This window comes from Tamandua tetradactyla, chromosome 25 (genome assembly GCF_023851605.1).
Source record: "Tamandua tetradactyla isolate mTamTet1 chromosome 25, mTamTet1.pri, whole genome shotgun sequence".
In the NCBI taxonomy this organism is placed as follows: domain Eukaryota; kingdom Metazoa; phylum Chordata; class Mammalia; order Pilosa; family Myrmecophagidae; genus Tamandua; species Tamandua tetradactyla.
The window spans coordinates 10,718,071-10,734,728 of NC_135351.1; the positions used below are offsets into that span (position 1 = coordinate 10,718,071).

Below are 16,658 nucleotides of genomic sequence, written 5' to 3' on the forward strand. Positions count from 1 at the left end.
TTAACAAGATAAATAAATATACTAAAATATTTCATTATTTTTAGCTTACATGGCTGAAGTAATGTTTGTGAATACACATAACAGTCAAAGGCCTAATTTATAAAATTAGGTGTTCTGAAATTAAAAGTTCTAGGAAGGAAATTTTCTTCTGCTCTAATCTTGAGAATTTAAATTAAAAATTGCTAATCATTAAGGCATTTGTTTTCAAACGCTATAAATTTCACGGGTCATTTTTCTTTAAGACACTTGTAGGGATCATATGTAGCAGACTATCACAGAAGTCAGAAACAAAGGGGTGAAGCCCTCTTTTGGCTACCCATTAGAAAGTGCTTCCTCATAAAGCAAATACTGCTTAAACTAATATGTCACCCAGTACTTTTCAATTAGCATAGTTTACCAATCTACATGCATGATTACTAGTTAGTTTAATACCAGTAGTCACATAATAGAAGGGCAAATTTAATTTATATTCAACTGTAGCATGTGATAAACAACTTGTCACATACCCCCTGCTTTTTTAATTTTCTGAGGCATGTAAGACTATTCAAAGGGAACTTCTACAATATACAATAAATTGATCACAAAATTACATATAGCTGTGTGTGTGTGTGTGTGTGTGTGTGTGTGCATGTGTGTATAAAAGTTTACAGCAATTTAATGACTTTTAAAACGCCATGGTTTTAATTTTCTATATCTAAGTTTGGGCAGTAGGTTCCTATTTCCCATGTTTTAATGGCCTCTGAGAAGTATGAGCTTGTCAATTTCTTTGTTTATCTATTACAAGGTATGCTAGGTCTATATCTTTGTTCAGAAGGGCAGCTTGAACCAAGACTGTTCTAATAGTTCCAGACCTCTTTCAGTCTAAGATAATGAATTATCATTACAAAAGCCATTTGCTCTCTGCAAAGCAGAGCTAAGGCCTCTGACAGTATTTCAATCTGTATGTATCAGCCAAGCAGCTGTCAACTGAAAAATAGGTAATTAATGTAATTGTCTCATTTGGAAATGTAGAACTAGAATCCCATTGACAAAATGTACTAATAACTGCATCGGACCCTGCCTGAAAATTATTCGGTGTGCTGCTAACATGCTCTTTCACTTGAACTATTTCCTTAAGTTTTTCATCATTCACACATGCACTCACTTCTAAACCTGGGTCTGACACTGTACTTATACAAGGCTTCAGAAGACCAGAAGAATTAACTTTAAGCACCTCTGTTAAGTCTGTCTTCAGGTGTAGATTCATTTTTCTCTGACTGTGGCATTCTGGTTGTAACGTATTTCTTTGGTGGCAAAGGAGGTGGTAGATTTTGGCAAACAAGTTTTGGCAACTGAAAATCATCAGATCTCTGGATTGACTGAATTATACATTCCTGGACAGAGAGTTCTCAGAGTAACACTGCTCCATCATATTTTGATGCTGCATTAGAGAAGCAGTTTCAGGTGTTAACTCAATAACTGTCATGTGTGAAGACTGCAGTAGAGATGGTGAGGCTATTTCATTACTGTTCACTCTTTTTCCAGAAGCAGACTTATCATCAGTGTGAAAAGGCAAATCATAGTTCTCTCAGAATTTTCTCTATTAAGCCACTCAGAAAATTTATATTCACTTGATTTCTCAAATTTCTGTTCACCTGATTGGTGGATATGCTCTTGTCATATGGTCCTTAAGTATTTGGGAACTGGGAGAAGGGAGTAACTTCCCATTGGTTTCATTTGGGTGTAACTTTTTCAGCAGAGGAATTTTTATTTGTAGATGTGATTCTGGGTGGAACTCATAAGATATATAACTTACTTCCAAGTTCTTGAGTTCTTTCCTAAAACCACTTCCTGGCATTGGTACCACCTCAGTCATGCTCTCATCTTTTCTTAGGCTACCACTAGTCATCTAACTAATTTTCTCCCACTGCTCTAAACTCACCTTTCATACTGCCACCAAAAAACCTTTTCTAAAATGCAAAGTGGAGTATGCCATTCTCCTTGTTAAAGTTCTTTGGACTTCTCCATTTCCTACAGGATTCTATATCATTTTTGATATCAGGATATAGGCATGTTCTTTGGGGGGACATTTTAATATAATAAAATCATCTTATACTTGGCTAACATGCCATTTCTGTGCAGAGAAATTTCTCCAGCTACAGAACACCAAAAATGCTAGATAAAATATTTAAAATATGTTTTTAGGCAAGGTGGAGAAAGCAACTGAAGGCAAGCCAGCAGAAATTGAAATTCTACAGAGGTAACTGAGCCCTGGAACTAGTCATTGGCTTACAGGGATCTGCCCACCCCAGCAGCCTAGAACGGCCTTGATGTTAATGACCCACGATGGCAAGGGTGCAGGAATCAAAGCCTAGGGTGGAGGCGGATGTAGGACTGGTCACCCTCATTGGGCGAACTATAAAAAATCTGCCTTTTTTCTTGACTCCAAGTGAATCTCCAAAAGGAAAAATGGTCAGCTCTGGGAATGGCTCATCATGGCCCAACACACCCTTAAGTTTGGGGTTGAAATTCATACTACCTGTGAGTGTGTGTTTGTTATGGGGGAAGAGGGGTTAGAGGTAGGGAACCAAAGTTGAAAACTAACTGTGAAATGGGTCAAGATCAGTAGTGCCACAAGAAACAAACTGGGAGTGCTGGAAAAAGAAAAAAACAATCTTCTCTGTAGGAATTCACCTTAAACAGAAATTTCCCAAAATGAAGTTCAAAGGAATATGAACTCACAAGAGTTACTAAAAGTTGCTAAAACATCTGGAAACAAGTCACCATAAACTTGTTTCTCCCAAAATAACAAACAAGAAACTATACATTCAGATCCACAAAAGGAAAAATATTTGTTAACAGATATAAAATGTAAGTATATTTAATATGTTTAAAGAAAGGAAAAAGGGGAAATAACAGAACTATCCCAATTGACCAGGAAGACTTTTAAGAAAACCAAACAGTTGTGGAAATGAAAAACAAAAAGGAACCTAAAATTAAAAACTCAATAGAGGGGTTAAATAGATTAGCTAGAAAAAGGAAAGAATTAGCGGACTGGACAACAGTTTTAAAGTGTGTGTCCAGAAATCAACACAGAGAGACAAAGAAATAGAAAATATGACACAGAAATTAAGAGTCGTGGAGAAGAGTTGTTGGCAAAACATAAGTCCAATTGGAGTTCTTGAAGAAGAGAACAGAAAAAAGGGAAAAGAAGATATATTCAAAGAAATAATAGAGAAGATTTTCCAGAATTCACAAAGGCATCAATTTTCAGAGTCAGGAAGCTCAATGGATCCCTTCCACAACTAGACATATGACGGCAGATGTACAATGACATTTGATTGTAGTACACCAGAAATAAAGATCTTCAGCATAACCTGAGATAAAATAGTGTAATGACAAAGGAGTAGTGATCAGACTAACACCTGTGATATCAGAAGCAACATTGGAAGAAAACAGTGGAATAATATCCGTAATTACTGAGAGGAAATAACTACCAACAAAGAATTGTATACCCAGTTAACTTTCAAAGGTAACAAAATGGTAACCTTGTAGGTAAATCTAAACATAAATTTGCTGTTTAAAATAACTATTGTGAAGTTAAAATAAACCAAGATAGAACTAAATTTCTAGACAATAATTTTTAAGTTGAGAGGGGGATTAGACTTTGCTCAAGTCTGTATTGTTTAGGAAGAAGGTAAAGATATTAACTTTAGATTTCATTAACTATGCAAGTATAAGCACTAACAGATATGAATTAAGTGTTTATCTTCCAAATTAGTGGAGAAAAAGTAAATGGAAAAACAAAACAACTCGATTAATCTGAAAGAAGGAAAGAAAGCAAGGGGAATGAAGTAAAAAAGAAAAGTGGGATAGGATGCTTAAAACAAGCAGCAGAAATAAATCCTAGTATATCAGTAATATGGATTAAACTCTTGAGTTAAATATAAGTAGATGGAAAGAAAAAGAAATCCAGTTACAGTTTTCAAGAGGCATACCTAACAAATACGGAATCAGAAAGATCCAACAAAAGGATAAAAAAAAATGCCATACAAATACCGACCAGCTTGTGTAGCCTATACAAATATGAAAGAACACACACTTTAAAGCAATAAATAAAAACGTCACCAAAAATAGAGGCCACCAGTCTAAATATAATGTTGAATTCTCCAGGAAGATAATTCTAAACTTGCATGCACCTAATAACAAAGTTTCAAAATACATAAAGCAAAAATTAACAGAATTACACCGAGAAATGAACAAATCCACTGGAGTGGGAAATTTCAACACATCTCAAAATCTGAGAGATCAAGTTAGAAGGGGGTAAAAAAGTGGAACAGACAAGTTGAACAACACATTTTGCAAGTTCTGTCTAGTGGGCACCCAACAACTGAAAAATATGTATGCTTTTTAAACATTCATGAAACACTTACAAAATTGACCATGTTGTAGGTCATAAGGCAAATCTCAACAAATTCCAACTTATCAATCTTATATGGACCTCATTCTTAGACCACAATCCAAATAAAGCAGGTATCAATAATAAGAGCACAAGTTAAAAATATACATGTTTAGAAGTGGCAAAAGAAATCTCACAACAAGTCAAAAAAGAATAATGAAAAAGAGAAAATACAACTTAAAAACACAAAGTATTTCTATAGCACTTTAAAATTACAAAACATCACTCATTTGATCATTACAATCCCATGAGCTACACAGAACCCATACTTTCCCTGCTTAACAGAAGAAATGTTATAAATTATGTAATTATTAGAGTTAATTTTTACATATAAATACATATTAAAAGTAATTTTAATTTTAATTAAAAAATTGGAAACTGGAAAATAGAAGTGAAAGTATCCACCCTGATAAAGAGTCAAAAGGAACACAAATTGACTATTTTAGAAGCTACACTGTAGAGCTAAGAAAGCTACAAAGAAGAAATTTAGTACCTTAATCTTTAAAATCAAAAAGCCCAACAATTCATTTTAGTTTAGGAAGTGCCTTAGATATGCATGTAATATATACAAACTTTTAAGGTAAAATATTTATAATTTGTATGAGATGAACAAAAGCACTTGGAAGAGTTTGCTGCCCACACTGGGCAATTCCAAGGTAGACCATATTCTTGTCCAAGCTCAGCCCTGATTTCTTGGTTCTAGTATCTACTCAGGGCCATGCTAGAAATTAGAGCATTTCAAATACTGCCTGTGATACAAAGGGAATTTTCATTTAAGGTTCCCCTCCCTTTTCACGTGTGGGATATTTTTGGAAGTTTTTTTTTTCCCCTTCCATCTACTGAAAGAGAATTAAGAAAATTCCAACATGCTTTAGTGTCAGCAAGTGCTTTTTCAGTCCAGGTACCCAGAGGATGATTGATGAACCTGTCAAGCTTACAGTAGCAGACAGAGAAAGTTGGCAGAAATTCAGTGTTATTGAAAGAAATCTCAAATACTTATTTCATCTCGTCTATTAACTTTAATCACATTTTCAACATGCAGCCAAGAATGAAGCTTTGACAGTAAGCCATAAATTTGCACAGGCAAGCATTGTCAATTTTATGCAGTCACAACACTGAGATAACTCGAGAGAGTTGGATATTTTCTTTCTTGTCTCTTTCTTTACTGCAAAGCAATAAAAAATATTTGAAAGATTTATCCATACCTCAAATTCATTTGTGATAAACCTCTTGAAAGTATTGCATTTAATTCTGTTTGGTTTTTGGCAAATAAAAAACTCAACTAATTTCTTCAATTATATTATTAAATGTAGATTTTTAAAGATCACAGTGATGACAGAATTGGTACATGTTTCACCATAATACACCTGCTTATGAGAATAGACATTAATACTGAAAAGGATTTACACTTAACATGGACAATTTGCCACGTGGGTAAACACTTCTGTTTCATTCAGAGCCAGATTTTTTTATATAGTTCCAGAGGGATTACTTGGCAGATTTTGCTGATTACTCATTCAACAGTTGAAACATATATAGACATTATTTATCCTATAAAACTTACCCATAGCAAAACAGACACAAACATGAGACAAAAACTATGGGCAAGATTATGGTTCCTGGAAAAGCTAAAAGTAGAAACATATTTTTGGTAAGCTTTTCCTATTAAGCATATTTTAAAAGCTGAAAATATTAACTGTTGGAAGGCCACAAAAATTAAGCATGTCTTGTCATCCAAGTGAAATGCATGGCATTATGCTGTACTGCAAAATTTGCAACATTTTCCAATAGGCAGTTCAAAGCCCAACACAGACATTTCTGCCACAGGTGAGATAATGTTTTGACTCTTGCTTTCTCTTAAATGTATTCTGTGCTCCCAGGACAGTCATTTTTGCCTACATTTTTGTGGAATAACACTTTATATATTCTTCCCATAGCCTAAGAAGCTAATGGCTGGTAGCTATTATCCTGCTTTTTAAGCCACAATAACAAACTAGTACTAACCCTGCACAGGAATTAATTATTTTGCAGTATGTCTATACTTAGAGTTCTCAGAGTGAGCTAACTGATAGTAAAGAAGACCAATTCTAATTAGCAAAGTGTAAATTTATCCCATTTTTCTTCCTTTTCCTCCCCAACCAAATAATCACAGATAGATAGGCACTTAAGAACTAGAAAGATATAGCACTTTTCTTCTATTAAACTTTTAATCAGGATTTCAGCAGAAGTTTATTTCTTCTGATGTAAAAGTGTCATTGAATATATTGCTAAGCTTGAAGCAGAGGCTAAATAGTCTGGTGGTATATTCTTTTCGGGGGGGTGGGGTAGGATGTTAATGTTTTCCCATTTGTTTGTTATTGTTGTGGTTCAAGTTCTTAAAAGGTTGAAAATTTCGCTAGGTCCTTTTCCATTTCGGCATATTGATCTTTAAGCCTCTCCATGGCTCTTTTGTGCTCTTCGTCCACTTCAGCCCGTTTGTTGTGTTGCTCTTTCATGAAATCTTCCAACTGCGTTGCCTGATGTCTTTCACTAGCTATTAAATGCTCACTATAAATCTGAGAAAAGAAAATTTGAAAGTCACATGACATTTTCCAGACACTTATTTTATATGCATATCTCTCAATATTTGGTGACCACTGCAATCAACTTGTAAGTTACACTGATAAACTTATATTACAGTTTTATTGTTCAACAAGAACATGTTTCATTAAAAACAACAAAGGATTCTCTGACTATAAATGAACATGGGTATTCACATTTCTGAATTTTCAAACATGGCTAGCAGCTTTAAATGACAAAATCAAACACAATCCAGGCAATTTTTCTCTCTCTCCTCAAATTCCATTTAATTGCATATAACTCTTTATCAAGTTTAAAGAAAATAGGCTAAAAGTTTCATTATTATAAGAAATTAAAATGCATGTCTTCTATATAAGTTTTTTTTTATAATTTATTAAAAGGAACTATAGTTATTAATTACAGGAAGAGAACTCAAGAAATTTCCTCTTAGTTCTTTCCTTAAAGCAAATAAACACCAAAAACGTCTGTATCAAATAGTTAGATTCTTCTTGAGCTGTTCCTTAATAGTCCTATAAGGATGAAAAGATTTTTCTTCTATTGAGCACCACAACAATAAAGAAGAAACATTATCTAAATAAAAAGCTATAAATTGTTTTCTTTCCCATGCCCCCCAAAAAGAGTAATTTCAATAATTTTCTTTAACTATGAACAATACAGAGTTATACAATAAAGCAGAATATGAAGAAATAACTTTGTATCTCAGCTTCAAATATTTTATATATACATCCATAAAAGCTAAGTTCTGATACAAACTGTGACAGATGCAAACCACAGAAACCTACAAAGCACCTGCAGCCATCACTCATCCATCACTCCGAGGAAGATGGGATACCATCACTCCGAGGAAGATGTACTCAGGTACTGGGAAATTCTGATTCAGTCACTAGAAAAACAGCTAGTAGGAAAAAGATGCAATCAGTGTTCCCACAAAGTCCCTAATGCCCTGGCTGTTCTACTTTTTCTCTCATCTGGGTGACAATGAGAAGCAGGACGAAGCGCTGGCTAAGAGTATGTTTTGAGGACCCACAAAAGGCAGCTCTCTGCTAGTCGCTCAGCCTAACTCAAGTTATTCAATTCTGAAAATCCCTCTTATGAAATTGCATTATTCTCATTTTATAAATGGAAGAAATTAAGGCTCCCAGACACCGAACTTACTTCTCCAAGATCATTCAGCTATCAGGTACAGACCCAAACCTAGGTCTGAATGAAACTCGAATCTATGCCTTTCTTGCCACAATTGCTACAAACCGTATCTTTCCAGAGGAAGTTTTGCATACGTAGCTACAAGTCTTCATCATCAGACAAAAAGTTTTTGCAAGAGTTTTTACTGCCAAGCTGCTCTGTCATCCTTCAGCATCAAGACTTTTCGAATGAGAGGATGTTGAAGTCAGCCCGAAGCCAGCCTGAAGCCAGCCCTACAGCCAAGCATTCCCCTAACATGTGTTCTATGGAATGATGGGCTCTGAATAGGCAGAACGGTGGTGGGGAGAGGGGCTCAGGAAAAGGTTGGCCGACCAAACAGATTTGGAAAATAGGTTAAACTAAATTCAACACATGCCTTTTCAACTTCTCAGCATTATGCATTGTAACTCTTCAAAAGATGAAAAAGTGGCCAGAGTTTATTTAACTTTTGGAAACTTTTGCAAACATTGTTGCAGTCTAAGAGAAAAGCTATAGTCCGACCAAAATGAGAAGGAAAATGCAAATAAATTTCATTGAAAGGCTATCTGGCTTTAGTGCAAATTAATTTTTTTTATAACTACAGAGAACACTATACACAGATGTTCAGATATTCTTTAATAAGTCATTCTCTTCTAACTGAAAAACCAAACTTGGCTCAGTTGATACTGCCTGTGATGCGGACCACATGGCAAGGGTTCTACTTCCCACCAGGAAGCATTTCATCTAAAACAGCTCAGTAGAGAAAGGTGTGGATCTGAAAGGCATTTCAACCCATAACAAGCTAAAATTTCTTGAACTTTAAAATGAGGAAAAGGTATTTTACATCCACAAGCAATATTTATGAAGACTAGAGGTAATGCTTGTCAAAATCCTAGCTCAGGGCCTGAGGTGCTTAATAAAAATACTACACAAATTACAGTCAAGCATCTAGAAGGAAGACAAAACCATTTTTATTCCCTCCATTTAAGCTTTACTCTCTTAATTTTACTATTTAAATTTTAGCAATCAGGGATGAATCCAGACCTGGCACTGTGGGATCAACAATTACATCTGACCAAAAGGGGGAAAAGAAGTATAATTAATAAAGTATCAGTGGCAGAGAGAGTTCAAATAGAGTCAAGAGGCTACTCTGGAGGTTGCTCTTACTGCAAGCTTCAAGTGGACCTTGCTACCTATTATAACTTGCCAACCCCAAACCAGGACCATCCCACGCAATCCTAAAGAACACTTAGGGCAATATATAAGATTCCACAAGGGTTCTAGGCACTAGAGTAACTTTCATGAAACCTACAACCTCCAGATGTGTTGTCCAGATAAGTCCTGAAACCTAGCCCAGCCTCTCCAGAATATCTGATAGTTCCATCTCCCTGCCCCACATTAGTTACAGACCATTTCAATATCAAAAATTTAGTATTGCCATAGCCCAAACAACCCCAAAGAAAGGTATGGAAAGATCAAAGGTGATGGTGGAGTTATACAGAGAAGACAGGATTTAACAAATGAATATGAATGCTGAATCATTAAACTGGTATCTCTTTTAGCCTCTAGTATTTTAACGCAGCTAGAAGTAAAAACCTAAAATTGTGAAATGGTAACCCATGTCAAAGTCTGAAATATGTTCTACAACTAACTGTGTGGTGCTGTGCTTTCAAATTTATAGCTTTTTTGTATATATGTTATTTTTCACAAAAAAAGAAGGAAAAAAGTCAATTGTGATGATAAAAAAATATTTGCACCTTCTAGTCTCCTATATTCTGGAGGAGCTAGAAGGAAAAATATGAGAGGATCGCATGGTAGCCCATGACAAACTCTGGGGTCTGTTCTGTAACCACTTTTTGAAGAGTGCCTTGAAAGCTATTGCTTTTTTATTTCCTTACTTTGGATATATGTTATAATATACAATAAAAAAAGTTAAAAAAAAATTTAGCAGTCGATTCTTGTAATCATCCAAATAATAAAGACAGCTCAAATATAATTAATAGACTTTCCCTTTCACTCAAGTATCAATTCATTCTCTTTGATAAATCCAGCATTAAACATTTGGCCATAAGAAAAGACTTTAGTTAAGATACTGCCAAAGATCAGTATTTCTATTTTGTAGTTTCAGAATATTATTACTAAATATACATACATCCAAGCAAATTTTTCACATCAGGCATACCACTTCTTGGTATCAAAATCCAGGGAAAAATAAGTTGAATGCTGAGAACTCCCCAACATAATTAAAAATCTACTGTTGCTTTCTTTGAAGAACTTCTTAAAATCATTAACCCTTACCAATCTTTTCTTATCTCCCACCTTTAATAAAAATAATTGCTATGCATTCTTCACAACATAATGAGGGGGCAGTCTATACATCCATGCATTGACAATACTACAGTCCTCACCTATAAATAAAACTCAGCTATTGGAAATATCTATCTGAAACAGAGTTGAGGCCTTTAGTCATTCAAAAACAATACCACAAAGTCCATTTACAAATACTGCAGCACCCATGAAAAAATTTTTTGATTCTGAACCTACTTTACAAACAATTCCAACCAGGTTGGTTAAACAGTTATAAATAACACTTTTTTTTTTTTTTAAACATAATAACATACAAACATAAACATTCTTACCATATGATCATTCCATTCTTGGTATATAATCAATAACTCACAATATCATCACATAGTTGTATATTCATCGTTATGATAATTTATTAGAACATTTGCATCAATTCAGAAAAAGAAATAAAAAGAAAAAAATTCATAAATACTATACCCCTTGCCCCTCCCTTTCACTGATCACTAGCATTTCAAACTACTAAATTTATTTTAACACTTGTTCCCCTATTATTTATTTATTTTTATTCCGTATGTTTACTCATCTGTCCACAAGGTAGATAAAAGAGGCATCAGACACAAGGTTTTTACAATCACACAGTCGCATTGCGAAAGCTATATCATTATACAATCATCTTCAAGAAACATGGCTACTGGAACACAGCTCTACATTTTCAGGCACTTCCCTCTGGCCTCTCCATTATACCTTAATTAAAAAGGTGATATCTATATAATGCGTAAAAATAACCTCCAGGATAACCTCTCAATTCTGTTTGAAATCTCTCAGCCATTGACACTTTATTTTGTCTCATTTCTCTCTTCCCCTTTTGTTTGAGAAGGTTTTCTCAATTCCTTGATGCTGAGTCCCAGCTCATTCTAGGATTTCTGTCCCATGTTGCCAGGAAGGAATAATGCTATTTTAAAAGTTACAAATTAGAAAAAGAAAAGGCTGTTAAAGGAGATAGGAAGAAATGATAAGCATTAATCAACCTCAGAGCAAATGAAGAGCCAGAAACAGGAACCTAAGAGGCAGAGCAGAGCATGTGAGGGCATTTGTTGTAAAAACACACACACATACACACACACAAATCCCTGAAGACATTTATATTCTCAATCATTTCTAATTATTAAAAAAAATAACTTGCAACGTTTAATAAAATTTTTAAAATCCTGAAAAGTATGGAATATATATTTTCTTCAAATATCCACCCAACATAAAGTCATAAAAAATGCTGTGCTTAAAAAAGACGAAAACCTCAGTATTGTGGTAAATGTATATAGAACAATTCATTTCCCAAGACTTCTAGCTATTTGAGATTTTATTGAATAGAATAGCAGAACAATATCCCCAGAATTAGCTGTACCTGGAATATCACCTAGGAGGAAATGCAGTGTGCCTGGCTATAACCTTGGATAGAATGACAAAGAGCTGAAATGTTTCTTATTCTGGAGCAGCAATGATTCCATTTTCCAAAGGAGAGCTACAATACTTTCCCATTTCCACTGAAACTATTCTAATGATTAGCCTGCATCCCAACTCATAAATGAGGATAATAGGAAATCCACAGATCTAGTATAATATGTCAGCGAATCTGTGTACAATCAAAAGGAGCACTCAGAAATAAGGAAAGACATGTATAAACACTGAGCTAAGGTAGACCACCGTCACTCTTCCACACTACTACTTCAATGAAGTAATTCCACTTTTATGCTCAATAAGTGGATTCCCCCTAAAATTTTGCCTCAAATAGGAATTCCTTTAACTAAAGTGACTTTGAAAAACAATGATCAAATTTTACTATACTTACATCCACTGTTGGATTCACACAAGTCTAAAAGAATTAAAACCACATAGTAATGGAACTATTTATCATTTAGAGCTTAAAATGACCTATTATCAGTGTTAGCAGTTAAGTTTCTAGTAGCCACAAAAAATGCATATTAAAATAATATTTAAAAGTTAATATTAATTTTGTGGGAGAAAAACAGCATTTTTGGTGAGTAATTTACAAAAATCTAATTAACAAAAAGTACAAATATCTTATTGCTCATCAATTCTGTAATACTTAGCATTTGACCTGTGAGCTAGTTTGAAATTATTATTTGCCCCAGAAAGAGCCATGTTCTTCTAATCCAATCTTGTGGGGACAGACCTATTACTGGGTGGGACCTTTTGATTAGGTTGTTTCCCCAGAGATGTGGCCCCATTCATTTAAGGTAGATCTTAATCTGCTTACTGGAATTCTCTATGAAGAGAATAAAAGGCAGAAAACATACAGCTCAGAGCTGACACAGAGAGTAGAGAGACGAAACCAAGTAACAAAGACATTTGGAGATGCTAAACTAAGAGATGAAATCCAGAGTTTGCCCTGAAGAAGCTAAGTGAGGACCCACAGATGCTCACAGAGAAAGCCACTGGAATCAGAAGCTGAAAGCAATGAACCAGGAGCAAGGACCAGTAGACACCAGCTATGTGCCTTCCCAACTGACAGAGGTGGTCCAAACGCTGGCAGCCTTTCTTCAAAGTCAAGGTATCTTTACCTGGATGCCTTAATTTGGACATTTTCATGGCCTTAGACCTGTGAATTTGTAATGTAGTAAATTCCCTTTGTAAAAGCCATCCCATTTCTGGTATATTGCATTCTAGCAGCTTTAGCATATTAAACAACCTTACTTTTATTAAAGAAGGAATACATGATCTTTGAAAGAAATTCAAACGATATAAAAATTTAAAGTAATGGTTCCCCTACCACTTCCACTACCACCAAATCCCTTATCTGAGAGAATACCGTCAATAATTTGATGGAGATCCTTACTAGTTCTTCCCTGTGTTTATACAAACACATTTCTTTCTGTAATAATATTACAAAATACATGTCATATTGCATATGGTTTTCATTTCCTGGCTGCTAAATCAAATACCATGCAATGGAGTGGCTTAAACAATGGGAATTTACTGGCTCATGGTTTTGAGGGTAGGGAAAGCCCAAAGCCAAGGCATCATCAAGGTGATGCTCTCTCCTAGAAGACTGTGGCTTTCTGGGGCTGGCTGCTGGTGATCCTTGGTCCTTGGCTTTTCCATCACATGACAATGAACATGGTAGCCTCTCCTGGCTTCTCCTTTCTCTTCCAGGTTCCTTTGAGTTCCAACCTCTGGCTGTTCCTCATGTGGCTTTCTCTTTATGTGTCTGAATTTCATTCTGCTTATAAAGGACTCAAGTAACAAGGATAAAGACCTATTCTGATTCAGTTGGACCACACCTTAACTGAAGTTCCCTCATCAAAAGGTCCAATTAACCCTGAGTTTACACTCATAGGAACGGTCTATAACTCTCTCTTTCCAATAAGGATATAACATTTACTGGTGGCCCACTATGGGTAGGAGGGTGGGAGCACTCTGCTCCAGGTCCAGACAATAAGGGGGTGCACTGTATGCACAGAATTTAAAACCAGTAATGCAATCTGCTAAAAAATAATTTCATTATCACCATGCGCTGGCGATACTAAACAATGTCACTGAGACAATACCACCCTGTACTCCAGCCCCTTCCAAAAAAAATCTAAATAATTACTGAGGTTACTGTTGAATTTTAATAATATATGCATAAGTTTCAAATTAACATATGTTTATTGCTTTTTTTTAAAATAAAGGTTGTATTCTACATGGAAGAGTTTACCTATGTTTATTTACCTATGTTCATTTGAGAGTAAATTACCAACAGTTTGGAAACTTTTGAGCTCCTTTTAGATGAAAATTTTGTCTCCAAACCCTGGGTTAAGATATTTTACACATTCTTGTGTTTAAACACAGGTATTTTAAGTAACAAAACCTGAGTTAATTTAAAACTGTTGCTCTACATGATAATTTGGAATATTTATCTGTGATTAAATTTATACTGCGGAGACAGTATACTGCTAGAATGGTTTCCAAAGAAATAAAGACAGTATTGCAATTTTTGGAACGTATTGTGAAGGGGGATTTTTATGAGTTTCTTTCAGACTTATTCTTATGTTTAATACTTTTCTTAATTATGTCTATTCCTTCATGTAAAATAAATTTTTCAAAATTAAAATTAATAAAAAGCATTCTTTGATCAACTACAAAAAGGATCAATAAATATGGTCATACTCTGTATTGATCTGGAAACTGTTATGTACCCCCAGAGAAGGCATGTTCTTCTAATTCATTCCTCTGGGGGCAGACCTGCTGTGAGTGGGACCTTTAGATTCTGTTGTTTTCCTGGAGATGTGACTCCCTCCCATTCAAAGTGGGTCTTAATCTGCTTGCTGGAGTCCTTTTAGAGAGAGACATTTTGGAGAGAGCTCAGAGACAGAAATGCCCTGGAAGGAACAAGCAAGAACACACAGAAGTCCAAAGACATTTTGGAGAGAAGGGCCAGCAGACATCGCCATGTGCCTTCCTATGAAGAGAGGAACCCGGGATGCTACCTGCCTTTCTTCAGAGTCAAGGTATCATTCTCTGGATACCTTAATCTGGACATTTCCATGACCTTAGAACAGTAAATTCGTAACCTAATAAATTCTCTTTGTAAAACCCAATCCATTTCTGGTATATTGCTTTCCAGCAGCTTTAACAAACTAAAACACAAAGTTAGTGACAAATTTGCTTAAGTAAGGAACTGTAAACAAACTTTAATATTATTAGTCACTACTGTGACAGGCCAATATGTAGGTAATAGGCTTTTCCCTTTTTCAAAAAAAATATATTTATGTTCTTAAAAAGTCCTAGTCTATACATAGGGAGTTCAAGGAAAAATTTTCACTATCTGCTTTTTTCTTCACCATTATTGCTAACTTCATGACTATTACAAGTAAGTTTGCCCTATTGGGGAGTATTAGAAATGACCTGATCCTGGTATCAAATATCTTGGGTATACCACTGTGATGGACTTCCTTCCAAGGTCACATAGCTAGAAAGGGTTAGAATCAAGAATAGAAATCTAGTTTTCTGCTATATAATGTTGTTTGAACCATCTCTTCCAAGATTGGAATGTTTAAAAAATGGAAAAAACTAACAAGAATTTCACATTCTAATTTCAAAAGTCATTAAGAGCTTTAAAAATCTGTCTATGTCTGACTAGGCAGAAAAAAATCTAAAAGCATATACTGTGAACCACTTAGGGATGTATGTATGGAGCTTACGCTTTGAGAAACAAAAATACACCTCACCTTGCCTAGATTTTCTTGTTTCTTCTAGCAAGTGATCATATAAAAGCATGTGGTATTAAAAACCAAGTTTCAGAGGGTTCTTAAATGAAATCAATTTCACTCAAATAAGTATATACCATTATTTTCTTTTTAAGGATAAAATTTTAAAATGTCAACTTGAAAAGAAAATGAAGGGAAAGTTTATTAAAGAGTATAATTATGCACCAAAAGTAATTAACGGTAATGGTTTTGTCTCTTTCTACTTAGTAAAATGTATAAATTAAGTTACAACAGAGAATGGAATAGTAATAAACAGGATTTATACAAACACACAAACACACACACACACATACACACACACACACAATTGGAGAAAAACTAAATAGAAACCAATTCTGAAATCAAACTATGTCCGGGGACCAGAAATACAAATGAACTCTGGGGTATCCGGTAAAAACACGGTTTTTTTTTGCATATATTAACCTAAGTCAATGGTCCTCAACTGGGGGGCAATTTTGCCTCTCTCCAACACCAGGAAACATTTTTGGTAGTCACAGCTGGTAGGGTGCAGGGAGAAGGTGCTACTAACAAGGATGTTGCTAAACATCCTATAATGAATAGGACAGCCTCCCATCCAGTCCAAAATGCCAACACTGCAGAGGCTGAGAAACCCTGGTATAAACTCTGAATAAGCCCAGTAAAGTCCCAAAGGACTTATTGAACAGTTGTTTATAATAGAGGTACCATTAGGTTTATATATGCTTTACAAAGACATATGAAAAACTATTTACTTCAGTTTAAGAAGTGTCATTATAACAACTATGGATAATGATTTAAAATAAAATATTAATTCTGATATATTACTCTGCAGTTTTAAGTCCTATCGACAATAATGTATAAGCCATACTATCTTATTACTCTCATGGTAAAAAAATTATACAGGGGTATAACAATAATAAAACTAG

General features: G+C 34.9%; 1 protein-coding gene across 1 annotated transcript in view; it reads right to left on the bottom strand.

The window, feature by feature from the left end:
- Positions 1–6,626: 6,626 nt before the first annotated feature.
- Positions 6,627–16,658, bottom strand: part of BLOC1S5 (biogenesis of lysosomal organelles complex 1 subunit 5) — a 48,470-nt gene continuing 38,438 nt past the window's right edge. Inside the window, exon 5 of the mRNA XM_077143533.1 lies at positions 6,627–6,993. Within this exon, the coding sequence (XP_076999648.1) occupies positions 6,814–6,993 (180 nt within the window). The 3' untranslated portion in view covers positions 6,627–6,813. The remainder of the gene's footprint in view (positions 6,994–16,658) is intronic.